The sequence below is a fragment of the Garra rufa genome, chromosome 24 (assembly GCF_049309525.1).
Source record: "Garra rufa chromosome 24, GarRuf1.0, whole genome shotgun sequence".
Taxonomy (NCBI): domain Eukaryota; kingdom Metazoa; phylum Chordata; class Actinopteri; order Cypriniformes; family Cyprinidae; genus Garra; species Garra rufa.
The window spans coordinates 38,675,849-38,692,640 of NC_133384.1; the positions used below are offsets into that span (position 1 = coordinate 38,675,849).

Genomic DNA, 16,792 nt, shown 5'->3' on the forward strand with positions numbered 1-16,792 from the left:
TTCCATTTTAGCCTAAACTCATGAAGTCCAGCGGAGTCAGAGACAGACACAGAGACTCTTGTGTGATAAAATACCATCTTGATTGTGGTTTTGAGAGTTTATTTTACATATTGAGAGAAAAACAGGAGTTGACGGGGAGGATGGAGGGTTTAGAAGTAGTTGACGACCCTGCGGATGGACTGGATGTTGGGGTTCTGCGCCTGCCATTCGTTATGACTGCAGTAGTTTCCTCGCTCCACAATGTACATGCGGCCGCGGAAGTTTGGCTCCTCGTACATCACCCACCTGAACCACGAGAAACCCGAGAGATTAGACAATACAGCAGATTAGAAATAAAATTAATTAAAAATAAAATGAAATAAATCAAATCAAATGAACAAAGTTCATTGGTGAAATATGAAATAAAAAAATAAGATTTAAAAAATCTGAAACATCTTGCCAATGAACTGAAATAAAATTAAATACCAATGAAAATGTAAAAATAAACAATTAAGCTGAATTCAAAATATTAATAAACACCAAAAAAGTATAGAAATAATGTCAAAATAAACTAAAACTAACAAAAAAGTTGGTAATTTAAAGAAAGTAGAAATAAAATTAAAAAATGGATATTAGATGAAAAATTAAAATTTCATAAAGTTTTAAATGAAATAAAATAAGTTTACAAAACAAGTGCTACATTTAAAACAAAATATATAAAAATTGACAACATAAGCAAAAATGAAAATGTGAAAGATAAACAATTAAGATAAATTAAAAAATTAACATTAAACATTAAAAAACTAACATTAAATAAAAAAACTAAATAGAAATATATAAAAAATAAACAATTAAGCTAAATTCAAAACATTAATAAACACCATTAAACTATATAAATAATGTCAAAATATACTAAAACCAATAAAAATGTTGGTAATTTAAATAAAGTAGAAAAAAATGCATATAAGATGGAAAATCTTTAAAAACTTTAAATTAAATTAAATAAGTGCTACATTTAAATAATAATAGTAAAAATGAACAATATTAGTAAATTGAACTAAAAAAGTAAAAAATAAACACAATTAACTTAATTGTATGAAAATGCAAAAGATAAACAATTAAGCTGAATTTAAAAAAAATAACATTAAACATTAAAAAAACTACATAGAAAAAAACAATTAACTTAATTCAAAATATTAATAAACACCATAAAACTATATAAATAATGTCAAAATATACTAAAACCAATAAAAATGTTGGTAATTTAAATAAAGTAGAAAAAATGCATATAAGATGGAAAATCTTTAAAAACTTTAAATTAAATTAAATAAGTGCTACATTTAAATAATAATAGTAAAAATGAACAATATTAGTAAATTGAACTAAAAAAGTAAAAAATAAACACAATTAACTTAATTGTATGAAAATGCAACAGATAAACAATTAAGCTGAATTAAAAAAAAATTAACATTAAACATTAAACATTAAAAAAACTAAATAGAAAAAAAACAATTAACTTAATTCAAAATATTAATAAACACCATTAAACTATATAAATAATGTCAAAATATACTAAAACCAATAAAAATGTTGGTAATTTAAATAAAGTAGAAAAAATGCATATAAGATGGAAAATCTTTAAAAACTTTAAATAAAATAAAATAAGTGCTAAATAATAAAAAAAATAATAAAAATGGACAAAATTAGTAAATTAAACTAAAAAAGTAAAAAATAAACACAATTAACTTAATTGTATGAAAATGCAAAAGATAAACAATTAAGCTGAATTTTTAAAAAATCAACATTAAACATTAAAAAAACTACATAGAAAAAAACAATTAACTTAATTCAAAATATTAATAAACACCATAAAACTATATAAATAATGTCAAAATATACTAAAACCAATAAAAATGTTGGTAATTTAAATATAGTAGAAAAAATGCATATAAGATGGAAAATCTTTAAAAACTTTAAATTAAATTAAATAAGTGCTACATTTAAATAATAATAGTAAAAATGAACAATATTAGTACATTGAACTAAAAAAGTAAAAAAATAAACACAATTAACTTAATTGTATGAAAATGCAAAGGATAAACAATTAAGCTGAATTAAAAAAAATTAACATTAAACATTAAAAAAACTAAATAGAAAAAAAAACAATTAACTTAATTCAAAATATTAATAAACACAATTAAACTATATAAATAATGTCAAAATATACTAAAACCAATAAAAATGTTGGAAATTTAAATAAAGTAGAAAAATGCATATAAGATGGAAAATCTTTAAAAACTTTAAATAAAATAAAATAAGTGCTAAATAATAAAAATAAAAAAAGGACAAAATTAGTAAATTAAACTAAAAAAGTAAAAAATAAACACAATTAACTTAATTGTATGAAAATGCAAAAGATAAACAATTAAGCTGAATTAAAAAAAAATTAACATTAAACATTAAAAAAACTAAATAGAAAAAAAACAATTAACTTAATTCAAAATATTAATAAACACCATTAAACTATATAAATAATGTCAAAATATACTAAAACCAATAAAAATGTTGGTAATTTAAATAAAGTAGAAAAAATGCATATAAGATGGAAAATCTTTAAAAACTTTAAATAAAATAAAATAAGTGCTACATTTAAATAATAATAATAAAAATGAACAATATTAGTACATTGAACTAAAAAGTAGAAATATAAACATAATTAACTTAATTCCAAATATGAATAAACACCATAAGAGTATATAAATAATAACTAAAACTACTAAAATAATAGAGTGAATGTGTAAGCAGTGAACTCACGCTCCGTCTCCGAACACTCGCAGGGAGTTGACGCAGCTGGTGTTGAACCCGCGGCTCTGGAGGAAGGGACAGTCGTCGCAGAGCTCCATACAGTGACCTGTGTAGTTACAGCCCTCGAACAGCTGCATGCGGTACTGCTCTCCGTGCTGAACACACAACAACAACAGCAGCTCTTCAGCTTATGCTGCTTTAAAAATACTGTGATACTAGTGTAACAGATAAATTCCTGAGTTTAAGTTTAGGCAATGAGATGTTACATGTATGTGTGTGGAAGGCATTCTGTCCCTCGGGGCTTGCCGTAGGCAAGAAAAAGTGCACGCGCATGGTGAGATGAGGGCGCCCCCGCGTTTGGGTGTTATATTTGAAGAAGGAAAATAAAAAGTATGCACCGTTCAGTGAACCTCTTGGTCTCGTTTTCATTATTTTATTATCATAAAAGTGTTTAGGCGAACCCAATACGAACGCTCGGTTACATTAGTGATAAACTGAGATTGGTGCAACTGAGTGCAACATTACACAACATCCTTTACAAATATTTCTAATATATGCATAGAAGCCCGTTTTCACCAATGAATAAAACATAAAATTAGGTTATTGTGACTTATCTGACAATTCAGACTTTTTTTCTCAGAATTGTGAGACATAAACTCACAATTGCGATTTATAAAGTTAGAATTGCCAATATAAACTCGCAATTCAGAGAAAAAAAAGTTGCAATTGCGTGATATATACCCACAATTGCAAATTAGAAAGTTAGAATTGCCAAAAATAAACTCGCAATTCTAAAAAGGACTGCAATTGCATAAACTCTCTCACTCAAAATTGTGATATAAACTCACAATTGTGAATTATTAAGTCAGAATTGTGAGATATAAATTCACAATTCTGAGTTATAGTCAAATTTGCCAAAACTTGCAATTCTCAGATATTCTCAGAAGTCGCAATTGTGTGATATGAACAACTTTCAATTGTGGGTTATAAAATCAGAATTTATAAACATGCAGTTTAGAGAAATTAAGTTAGTATTGCATGATATAAACTTCCAATTCTGAGAAATAAAGTCAGTATTGCATGATATAAACTCGCAATTCTCAGAAAAAAAGCCGCAATTGTGTGATAGAAACTTGCAATTGTGAGTTATAAAGTCAGAACTGACAGACATAAACTCGCAATTCTGAGAAATAAAGTCACAGTTGTGACTTATAAAGTCAGAATTGTGATATAAACATGCAATTCTCAGAAATAAAGAATTGTGAGATATAAACTCACAGTTGTGATTTGTAAAGTTAGAATTGCCAGACATAAAGGTGCAGTTGAGAGAAATTAAATCAGAATTGTGATATAAATTTGCAATTCTGAGAAGTTAAGGCCCAACTGTGAGATAAACTCAAAATTGCAAGGTATAAAGTCAGATTTGCCAGATATAAACTTGAAATTCTCAAAAATAAAGTTGCAATTGTAAGTTATAAAATCAGAATCTTGAAATATAAATTCGCAATTCTGAAAATAAAGATGCAAGATATAAATGTGCTTTTCTGAGAAATTAAATCAGAATTGTAATATAAACTTGCAATTTTGAGTTATAAAGTTAGAATTGTGAGAAATAAACTTGCAATTCTAATAAAATAAATCATAATTCTGTGACTTTAAGAAAAAGAGTTGCAATTGCATGACATAAACTCACAGTTGCGAGTTATGAAGACAGAATGGACAGATATAAACATGCAATTCTGAGAAATTAAGTCTAATTAAACATGTTTGAAACATCTCACCATCCTGATTGGTTTGCAGGATCCCATGTGATCGTTGTGGGCGTTCCAGCGCTGGAATTCGGGATATTCTCCGCGCTCCAGGATGTATTGCTGGCCCTTGAAGTCGGGATGATCGTAGCAGATCCAGGCGCTGCTCTCCACGCGGATGGAGTTGACCCGGTTCATGAAGCCGCGGTCCTGGAAGTTATCGCAGTCGCCGAACACCTCCAGCCGGCGGCCCGTGAAGCAGCGGCCCTCGTAAAACACGATCTGAGGAACACAGCGACGGAGCTCACATCAACAGCTGCAGGAAGCTTTTTAAGAGGCTTCTTCTGATGCTCTTTTATTCCAAAATCTTTATGTTATGGGTCGGGAAAAAACCCTCTTAAAATAATTTCTTCCGTACAATAAAACTCACGTCAAAGGTCGTGTCATGTTAAAATGATGACAGAAACTTGACAAGCCATTATTGTTAACTTAAACTAAAACCACATCTAAAAAAATTCTTGAAATGTAATAAATATTTACTAAAATACTAGTACTTGGTAAAGACTGAAACTAAAAAACAAAAAAACTAGAAATTTAATTTCAGTTGAAAAATTCATGTAGACTAAATAAAAAGTTGGCAAACTAATTAATAACAATTTATAAAACTTAAAAACTAAATTTAAAATAAAAACAAAATATAACAACCTAATTCAAAATATTAAGTGATGTCAAACTGTAAATGAGTCAGGATTATTATTGTTAATTACAACCATAAAAAAACAAAAGATTTTCATTACTTCAAATAAAATAAACTTTAGCTGAAATAAAATTTGATTTTTTTTCAGGAAGTCAAATAAAAGTAAATAAACTACAACTAATTTAAAAAATGACAAATCTATATAGACAAAAAAAAAAACAGGACAAAATGACTAAAACTTTAACTAAAATGAAAATGAAAACAATAAATATAAAACTCTCACTCAAAATATAAGTTGATGTAAATGTAAAAATGGTGATAGAAACTCTTTATTGTTAACTAAAAACATTATTATTATTTTTTATATTTCAGCTAGTTGCTGATGCAATATTTCTCATTTAATTTAATTGAAAACTTAAATTATTAAAACTTTAAATAAAATGCAAATGAAAACATTATTAACTGATGTCAAACTGTAAATGATGACAGAAACTCTCCAAGCCAGGATTATTATTGTTAACTACAACCATAAAAAACATTTTCACTACTTTAAAAAAAAAAAAAAAACTACTTTAATTTTTTTAAGGAAAAAAAAAGTTAAAAATTAATAGAATAGAAAAAGAAAACAGAAAAAACAGGAAAAGACAGGACTTAAGAAAGAAAAAAGAAAACAGGATATCTAAAAATCTCATATTATTAGCTGATGAATTAAAAGTAAATGTCATGAAAAAATATGATAGAAACTCTCTATTGTTAACTAAAAATATTAAATAATAATAATTTATTTTAATAATAATAAAAAATGTAAAAAATATTTCAGCTAGTTGCCAATGCAATATTTCTCATTTTGTTAAAAAAAAAACTAAAACTAATGAACAAAAATAAATTAAAACTACATCTAGTTCAAATAATTAATGTCAAACTGTAAATGTCCTGGTAAAATGATCATAACTCTTTAAACTCTTTATTGTTAACTAAAATTATTTAAAAAAATCAGCTAGTTGCCATCGCAATATTATTATTAAAAATTAATGAAAAAAGAACAACTACAAAAAAACCTAATAAAAATACAAAAAAAAAAAAAAGTTAAAATGAATTTAATAAACTAAAACTAAATAATAAAAAAAACTAAAACTGTCGATAAAAATTAATGAAAACAACATAGACATTTAAAAACAACAAAAACTAATAAAAAAATACCACAAATTAATTTAATAGACTAAAAATAAATAAGAATAAACTAAAAATAATGATTAAGAATAAATAAAAAATTAACAACAAAAACCAATAAAAAAAACACAAAAAAATCTAAAAATTAAAAAACAAAACAAAACAAAACAAAATGACAAACTTTAAAATGAATGATGTCAAACTGCAAACGTGATGGTAAAATGATGATAACTAAAATAAATAAATAAATAAATAAAGTTAAAATTAAAACAGAAAATCTAAAAAAATATTAAGAAAAAATATACCAGTATCTAAATGATACTAAAATAAGACTCCAAGCATGAAGGGGCCTAAAAAGAGGTCAAAGATGAGCCTAAACACTAACGGAGGCTCTAGGGCGAGGGATGATGGTGTTTTCTAAAGTGTGCAGAAGGAGGAGGTGACCAATGGCACTCTTACCTTTCCAGAATACTGCGACATTGTCCGCTGGATTGTGTCCAAACTCACCCACACGCAACAAAGTGTGAGAGGGAAAAGTTGGACGGGCCAATATATACACCATCCTGTGATCTCGCGAGAGCCGCTCCGCAAACATCCCACAATGGAGAGCTTTAGGCTTGTGCTGAGCAGACGCTTTCCACAGTCCTGCTGATTCTGGCCTCTGCAGCTCCGGCTTCAATAGATTTTGCTTCGCTCGACTTTGTGGGCGGTTTTGTCAACGTGAGGCTTGTGTTTAACGTAAACGCCTCTTATTGTACATTTTACCTCTTCAGAATGTCATCACTGTAAAAATTATACATTATAAAACATTACATTAAATTAAGCAGATTTTCTCTCTGTTTTTTTTTTGTGCATACTTTCTCAACAGTTTACCTTACCAAAACCTCATTGTTTTAATGCAAACAATATACATTATTTAAATCAAGCATGAGAAATGGCATTAAAAAAATGGAATCACTTTGGCATAAAAAAGAAAAAAAAACTCATTGTGTTTTAAAATATTAATGATTAAGACAAAAAATATTAATTTAAAACTATTATAAACATTTTAGGAACACATTTTTGTCAGTGTAGGTGGAAAAAAATATTTATTTTAAAAATCAAAATTAAATATAAAAATTTAATTAAAAAAAGAATAAAAGCTACCTAAACATAAAAAAAAACAATATTAAAAATCACAAAAATACTAAAATTAACATTAAATTACACACAAAAAACTACTTTATGTGAAATAAAATAAATGCTGATTGCAATAAAAATAATTGTTTTTAAATGAAATAGTTTTTTTTTATAAAAGCTACAAAAAGCATTTTAAAACATCAATACTCAAAAATAAGATCACCAATTATTTTAATGCAACCTGATGTACTATAAAACTTTTAATAAAAAAGTAAAAAATGTATTTAATTAAAAAAAAATTAAAAGCCATATAAACATTTTAAAACAACAATACTCATAAAAATGACAAAAACATCAAAAGTACTAAAACTTCAAAATTAACGTTAAAGCAGAAAATATATTTATAAAAAAAGCTAAAAAAAAATAAAAAAACATCTCATTTAAATATAAAAAAATTATTTTATGTGAAATAAAATAAATGTTAAATAAGATAAAATATTAAACAAAAAAATTAAATAAGTCAAAAATTGTTATAATAAACTTTATATTTATAAACTTTATATTTAATTAAAAAAAGCTACATAAACATTTTAAAACAATACTCCTTAAAATGACAAAAACACATTAAAAGTACTAGTTAAAATTAACATAAAAGCAGAATATATATATATATATACACACACACACACACACACACACACAACTAATTTAAATAAAAAAAATATAAGTTACATAAACTAAAATGCCAAACAACATCAAAAGTACTAAAACTAACTAAAATTAACATGAAAGCAGAAAATATTTATATAAAAAACTAATTATATATATATATAATTTTATGTGAAATAAAATAAATGTTAACTGGAATTAAAAAAAAAAGTATACATATAAAAAGTAAAAAATGTATTTAATTAAAAAAAAATAAAAGCTACAAAAACATAAAAAACAATACAAAAAAAAAATCTAATTTAAATATTTAAAAAAATTATATGTGCAATAAAAAGAATGTTTACTGGAATAAAATATATTGTCAAAAAAATGAATCAAAAGAATAAAAATGTTATTTTCATTTTAATTATATATAATAATATTTTATTTTTAAATGTATTTAATGTAATACAAATTTATGAAAGCTACATTATTTAAATCAAGCATGAAATCAGGCATAAAAAACTCTATGTGTGTTAAAATATTAATGATTAAGACGAAATATTAATTTAAAACTAAGATATACTTATATTAGAGAGTGTAGGTGTCTAGTGTTTAATAACAGTGTAAATGAGAGCCAGCGAGTCGACTGATAGTGAAACAAAATGCTGCGTTTAATGATTACAATCAAAAAAGTCCAACAACATTCACTACTGAATGAATGCTGCCGACTTTATTGGCCATAATTACAGGTTTAAGAAACACCATTTACAAATTCCAGAGGGAACAGAGAGGAGGATGAGAGGTAGAGAAGAAGAGCGAAACGCAAACGTAAGGCTGAAGACTGCGCGTGTTTGTGTTATTCACATTCCGTCTCACAGAGGAATAAATTAAAGAAAAATATCACACAACTAAAAATGTACAAATTAAAAGTCAAAAGTATAAAAAAGGGTCTAAAAGAAAAAGCCGACATGTCAATGCAGGAAACAGGCAGTTAGCCACTTCAAGTAGAGGGATTCGTTTCCCAGTGTCCAGTGCGGCGGAGGGGCTGGAAACAGACTTTTCTAGCAAACGTCACCCTTTACTCCTACAACTAGACCACAAAACACACACATGCTTGCTAGAAAAGTTTGTGCTGTTCTCCGGTGGGCGGGGCAGACTGTGGGAGAGGGGGCGGGGTCTGGGGGGAGGGGGCGGGGTTATCTACATCATGGAGCAGGGCGTCCGGCCCTGAGGAGCGCCTCCGTCCATCTTCTCCGCCTCCAGGATTATCCTCTTAAACACCTCCACCGCCGTCTGCAAAACACACAAACATTATGTGAAAATCCTGATTTTAATAATATATAAAAAATTCTAAAAAGCTACATATACATTTTAAAACAACAATACTCATAAAAAAAGAAAAGGAAAAAAAAAACATCAAAAGTTCTAAGACTTTAAACTAAAATTAACATTACAGCAGAAAATATATAAAAAAAAAATCGGAAAAAAAATATAAGAAATAAAATAAACGCTAACTGGTATTACATATTTTGAAAAAAAAAAAATGATTTAATTAAAAAAAGCTATATAAACACTTTAAAATGACAATAGTCATAAAAAAGACAAACAGATCAAAAGCAATAGAATTAACATTGAAGCAGAAAATATTTATTAAAAATCTAATTTAAATATTCAAATTTTATTTAAAAAAGCTACATAAACATTTTAAAACAACAATATTCATAAAAATGACAAACACATCAAAACTACTAAAACTTTTACTAAAATGAACATTAAAGCAAAATTTTTTTTATTTTAATATTGAATTTTTTTATGTAAAATAAAATAAATGTTAACTGTAATAAAATATTTAAAAAAATCACAAAAAAACTCAACAAAAAGTAATTTAATTTTAAAAATGATAAAATGCTACATAAACATTTTAAAACAACAATATTCATAAAAATGACAAAAACACATCAAAACTACTAAAACTTTTACTAAAATGAACATTAAAGCAAAAAAATTTAATTTTAACATTGAAAATTTTTTTATGTAAAATAAATGTTAACTGTAATAAAATATTAAAAAAAAATCAACAAAAAGTAATTTAATTTAATTTTAAAAATGATAAAATGCTACATAAACATTTTAAAACAACAATATTCATAAAAATGACGAAAACACATCAAAACTACTAAAACTTTTACTAAAATGAACATTAAAGCAAAAAAATTTAATTTTAACATTGAAATTTTTTTTATGTAAAATAAATGTTAACTGTAATAAAATATTAAAAAAAAATCAACAAAAAGTAATTTAATTTAATTTTAAAAATGATAAAATGCTACATAAACATTTTAAAACAACAATACTCATAAAAAAAGAAAAGAAAAAAAAAACATTAAACTAAAATTAACATTACAGCAGAAAATATTTTTTAAAAATCGGAAAAATATATAAGAAATAAAATAAAATAAACGCTAACTGGTATTACATATTTTGTAAAAATTTTTAAAAATTAAAAAAGAATGATTTAATTTAAAAAAAGCTATATAAACACTTTAAAATGACAATAGTCATAAAAAAGACAAACAGATCAAAAGCAATAGAATTAATATTTTTTTTTTACAAAAAAATTTATGTAAAATAAATGCTAACTGTAATAAAATATTTTTAAAAAATCAACAAAAAGTAATTTAATTTAATTTTAAAAATTATAAAATGCTACATAAACATTTTAAAACAACAATACTCAAAAAAAGAAAAGAAAATTAAAGCTGCAAGCAGCGATGAACGGGCCCTCGCACCCGGGCTCACCGCCGACCGGTGGCTTTAGGAAAACAGCAAATGGTGGGTAGTATGCTTTTAATACAGTAAAAATAGGAGAAATATGTCAAAGTCACTTAAATGTGCCAAATTTCCTGCTGCCAGCTGGTGGCGCTATGCATATAACTGATTATTGGCATGTAGATGTGTTCAGGCCACCACTTTCATCAAACATATGAAGTTTGGTGCAGATTGACCTTGGTATGTTTGAGTTAGTGCAAGATATGATATATCCTGCTGCCAATAGGTGGCGCTATAATAATATCTGTATATTGGCCTTTAGATGTCTTCAGGCCAGGACTCTTACCAAACATGTGAAGTTTGAGGCAGATCGGACATTTTATGGCTGAGTTATAACAACTTTTATGTCCATGGCGAAACATCAAACTTTGTCAGGCCGCCATGGACACGCCCTTTAACGAAAACTCAAGATCTTCACAATTTAACATCTCTAAGGCCTCGAGATCAGACTGACCAAATATAATGTTAATATCATTAAATCTCTAGGAGGAGTTTGGTACAAGTCATTTCCTGTTGCCAACAGGTGGCGCTGTGATTATAATAGAATATAGGCCTTCAGATTGGTTCAGGCCAGGACTCTTATCGAACATGTGAAGTTTGAGGCAAATCGGACATTTTATGGCTGAGTTATAACAAGATTTATATCCATGGCGAGACCACGAAATTTGCCAGGCCGCCACGGACACGCCCTTCAACGAAAACTCAAGATCTTCGCAATTTAACATCGCTAAAGCCTTTTTATTAGACTGACCGATTTTGGTGTTGATCTGATTAAATCTCCAGGAGGAATTTGTTGCAGAGTACAGCATGACACTTCCTGGTGCCTGCAGGTGGCGCTATGAGTAAAACTAAATATGGGCATGTAGATGTCTTCAGGTCAGGAGTGTTATCACACATGTGAAGTTTGGGGCAGATCGGGCATTTTATGCCTGAGTTATAGCAACTTCCTTTTTCATGGCGAAACATCGAAATTTGCGAGGCCGCCACGGACACGCCCTCTGATGAAAACTCTAGATCTTCGCAATTTAACGTCACAAAGGGCTTTAGATTAGACTCACCAAATTTGGTGTTGATCCGAATAAATCTCTAGGAGGAGTTCGTTCAAGTATGACGCCTGAAAATGGCAAAAATGACACAAATTTTGCTAAGAAAATTAATAATAACCGACTTCCTGTTGGGTTTCGGATTTTGTCCCAGGAGGCTTTTTTGTAGGTATTGGTGAGTTACATGTGTGTACCGATTTGCGTGCATGTACGTGAATCACAGCTGAATGCGCACACCGCGGAACGTGTAAAGGTGGCGCTATTGAGCCATTTTGCCACACCCACTTCTGCAACCCATATCAGACGTCCATTTTCGCCAGGTTTGATGTGTGTGCAAAGTTTCATGAGTTTTCGGGTATGTTTAGGCCCTCAAAAATGCGATTCATTCCGGAGAAGAAGAATAATAATAATTAAAGCTGCAAGCAGCGATGAACGGGCCCTCGCACACGGGCTCACCGCCGACAGGTGGCTTTTTGAACACAGCTAATGGTGGGCAGTATGCTTTTAATCCAGTAAAAATAGGAAAAATTATGTCAAAGTCACTTAAATGTGCCAAATTTCCTGCTGCCAGCTGGTGGCGCTATGCCTATAACTGATTATTGGCATGTAGATGTGTTCAGGTTGGCACTTTCATCAAACATATGAAGTTTGGTGCAGATTGACCTTGGTATGTTTGAGTTAGTGAAAGATATGATATATCCTGCTGCCAACAGGTGGCGCTATGATAATATCTGAATATTGGCCTTTAGGTATCTTCAGGCCAGGACTCTTACCAAACCTGTGAAGTTTGAGGCAGATCGGACATTTTATGGCTGAGTTATAACAACTTTTATGTACATGGCGAAACATCAAACTTTGTCACGCCGCCACAGACACGCCCTTTAACGAAAACTCAAGATCTTCGCAATTTAACATCTCTAAGGCCTCTAGATCAGACTGAGCAAATATAAAGTTGATATCATTAAATCTCTAGGAGGAGTTTGCTACAAGTCATTTCCTGTTGCCAACAGGTGGCGCTGTGATTATAATAGAATATTGGCCTTCAGATTTGTTCAGGCCAGGACTCTTATCGAACATGTGAAGTTTGAGGCAAATCGGACATTTTATGGCTGAGTTATAACAAGTTTTATATCCATGGCGAGACCTCGAAATTTGTCAGGCCGCCACGGACACGCCCTTTACCAAAAACTCAAGATCTTCACAATTTAACATCACTAAGGCCTTTATATTAGACTGACCGATTTTGGTGTTGATCTGTATAAATCTCTAGGAGGAGTTGGTTGCAGAGTACAGCATGACACTTCCTGTTGCCAGCAGGTGGCGCTATGACTATAACTGAATATGGATATGTAGATGTCATCAGGTCAGGAGTGTTATCACACATGTGAAGTTTGGGACAGATCGGACATTTTATGCCTAAGTTATAGCAACTTCCTTTTTCATGGCGAAACATCGAAATTTGCGAGGCCGCCACGGACACGCCCTTCGATGAAAACTCTAGATCTTCACAATTTAACGTCACAAAGGGCTTTAGATTAGACTCACCAAATTTGCTGTTGATCGGAGTAAATCTCTAGGAGGAGTTTGTTCAAGTACCACGCCTGAAAATGGCAAAAATGACACAAATTTTGCTAAGAAAATTAATAATAACCGACTTCCTGTTGGGTTTCGGATTTTGTCCCAGGAGGCTTTTTTGTAGGTATTGGTGAGCTACATGTGTGTACCGATTTTCATGCATGTACGTGAATCATAGCTGAAAGCGCACACCGCGGAACGTGTAAAGGTGGCGCTATCGAGCCGTTTTGCCACACCCATCTCTGAAACCCATATCAGACATCCATTTTCGCCAGGTTTGATGTGTGTGCAAAGTTTCATGAGTTTTCGGGTATGTTTAGGCCCTCAAAAATGCGATTCATTCCGGAGAAGAAGAATAATAATAATAATTAAAGCTGCAAGCAGCGATGAACGGGCCCTCGCACCCGGGCTCACCGCCGACCGGTGGCTTTAGGAACACAGCAAACGGTGGGCAGTATGCTTTTAATACAGTAAATGTAGGAAAAATAGATCAAAGTCACTTAAATGTGCCAAACTTCCTGCTGCCAGCTGGTGGCGCTATGCCTATAACTGATTATTGGCATGTAGATGTGTTCAGGCCAGCACTTTGATCAAACATATGAAGTTTGGTTCAGATTGACCTTGGTATGTGTGAGTTAGTGCAAGATATGATATATCCTGCTGCCAATAGGTGGCGCTATAATAATATCTGTATATTGGCCTTTAGATGTCTTCAGGCCAGGACTTTTACCAAACATGTGAAGTTTGAGGCAGATCGGACATTTTATGGCTGAGTTATAACAACTTTTATGTCCATGGCGAAACATCAAACTTTGTCAGGCCGCCATGGACACGCCCTTTGACGAAAACTCAAGATCTTCACAATTTAACATCTCTAAGGCCTCGAGATCAGACTGACCAAATATATTGTTGATATCATTAAATCTCTAGGAGGAGTTTGGTACAAGTCATTTCCTATTGCCAACAGGTGGCGCTGTGATTATAATAGAATATAGGCCTTCAGATTGGTTCAGGCCAGGACTCTTATCGAACATGTGAAGTTTGAGGCAAATCGGACATTTTATGGCTGAGTTATAACAAGTTTTATATCCATGGCGAGACCACGAAATTTGCCAGGCCGCCATGGACACACCCTTCAACGAAAACTCAAGATCTTCGCAATTTAACATCGCTAAAGCCTTTTTATTAGACTGACCGATTTTGGTGTTGATCTGATTAAATCTTTTGGAGGAGTTTGTTGCAGAGTACAGCATGACACTTCCTGGTGCCAGCAGGTGGCGCTATGAGTAAAACTGAATATGGGTATGTAGATGTCATCAGGTCAGGTGTGTTATCACACATGTGAAGTTTGGGGCAGATCGGGCATTTTATGCCTGAGTTATAGCAACTTCCTTTTTCATGGCGAAGCATCGAAATTTGCCAGGCCGCCACGGACACGCCCTCCGATGAAAACTCTAGATCTTCGCAATTTAACGTCACAAAGGGCTTTAGATTAGACTCACCAAATTTGCCGTTAATCCGAATAAATCTCTAGGAGGAGTTCGTTCAAGTATGACGCCTGAAAATGGCAAAAATTACACAAATTTTGCTAAGAAAATTAAAAATAACCGACTTCCTGTTGGGTGTCAAATTTTGCTCCAAGAGGCTTTTTTGTAGGTTTTGGTGAGCTACATGTGTGTACCGATTTTCGTGCATGTACGTGAATCACAACTGAAAGCGCACACCGCGGAACGTGTAAAGGTGGCGCTATCGAGCCATTTTACCACACCCACTTCTGCAACCCATATCAGACGTAAATTTTCGCCAGGTCTGATGTGTGTGCGAAGTTTCATGAGTTTTCGGGTATGTCTAAGCCCTCAAAAATGCGATTCATTTTGGAGAAGAATAATAATAATAATAATAATAATAATAAACGAAGCAGATCCAATAGGGTCCTCACACCATCGGTGCTCGGGCCCTAATTAAAGCTGCAAGCAGCGATGAACGGGCCCTCGCACACGGGCTCACCGCCGACCGGTGGCTTTAGAAACACAGAAAATGGTGGGTAGTATGCTTTTTATACAGTAAAAATAGGAGAAATATGTCAAAGTCACTTAAATGTGCCAAATTTCCTGCTGCCAGCTGGTGGCGCTATGCCTATAACTGATTATTGGCATGTAGATGTGTTCAGGCCACCACTTTCATCAAACATATGAAGTTTGGTGCAGATTGACCTTGGTATGTTTGAGTTAGTGAAAGATATGATATATCCTGCTGCCAACAGGTGGCGCTATGATAATATCTGAATATTGGCCTTTAGGTGTCTTCAGGCCAGGACTCTTACCAAACCTGTGAAGTTTGAGGCAGATCAGACATTTTATGGCTGAGTTATAACAACTTCTATGTCCATGGCGAAACATCAAAATTTGTCACGCCACCACAGACACGCCCTTTAACGAAAACTCAAGATCTTCGCAATTTAACATCTCTAAGGCCTCTAGATCAGACTGACCAAATATAATGTTGATATTAGGGGTGGGAAAAAAAATCGATATTGCAATATATTGTTGTGCTCTCTGTCGCAATAAATAATCGATACACTAACGGCCAATATCGATATTTTATTACAACACAAATGATTAATTTACCCGTCGTCAGTGTCACTGTCACTACCCAATATCTACCATTCTGTTTGCGGGGGGCGCTGTTCGAGTAAATAGGCGTAAAGTGGCAGAAGCAGCGGCCAGTGAAGAACACAAGTTATCTTACAACATCAGAGAAGAAGCGCAGAAAAAAAGAAGTGAGAAGAATGGCGGAAGATAACGAAAAACAAATCAAAGACGCACCCGCTAGTTGAGCATGCTGATCAGTTACGCCTGTTTCACTCCGTCTGCAGTGCTTATGCGTTGAGTATTTTTTTCCGCACCCATGTTAACGGATTAGAGCGTTCACACTGCACGCGGTTGCTGTGCAAGTGCATTAAATAATACATTGTTTATTATACGTTGAGTTTAAACGTGAATATATCTAGAATTGTATTATTGTACTGTGATAAAAGAGTATCACAATGCTGAAAAAGCACGTTTGTATTTGAAATCAAAATAACGGATAAATGGTGTGTTTGTGGTAAACAGCCGCGGATCAGGAACGGACTGCAAACGCGTCCTGTGTGAAAGCAAAACGAGTCCGTGCTGCTT

General features: G+C 31.2%; 2 protein-coding genes across 2 annotated transcripts in view; both read right to left on the minus strand.

The window, feature by feature from the left end:
* Positions 1-58: 58 nt before the first annotated feature.
* On the minus strand, positions 59-6,987 carry crygn2 (crystallin, gamma N2). Its single transcript, XM_073831174.1, has 4 exons — positions 6,859-6,987; positions 4,566-4,814; positions 2,794-2,939; positions 59-285 (listed from the first exon to the last, which is right to left on the minus strand). Exons 1-4 carry the CDS (start codon positions 6,877-6,879, stop codon positions 150-152), a joined length of 552 nt encoding a protein of 183 aa, XP_073687275.1. The 5' UTR covers positions 6,880-6,987; the 3' UTR covers positions 59-149.
* A 1,842-nt stretch (positions 6,988-8,829) lies between these two features.
* The window catches only part of rheb (Ras homolog, mTORC1 binding), a 47,631-nt gene continuing 39,668 nt past the window's right edge, over positions 8,830-16,792 (minus strand). The window contains exon 8 of the mRNA XM_073831026.1: positions 8,830-9,462. Coding sequence (XP_073687127.1) covers positions 9,370-9,462 — 93 coding nt within the window. The 3' untranslated portion in view covers positions 8,830-9,369. The remainder of the gene's footprint in view (positions 9,463-16,792) is intronic.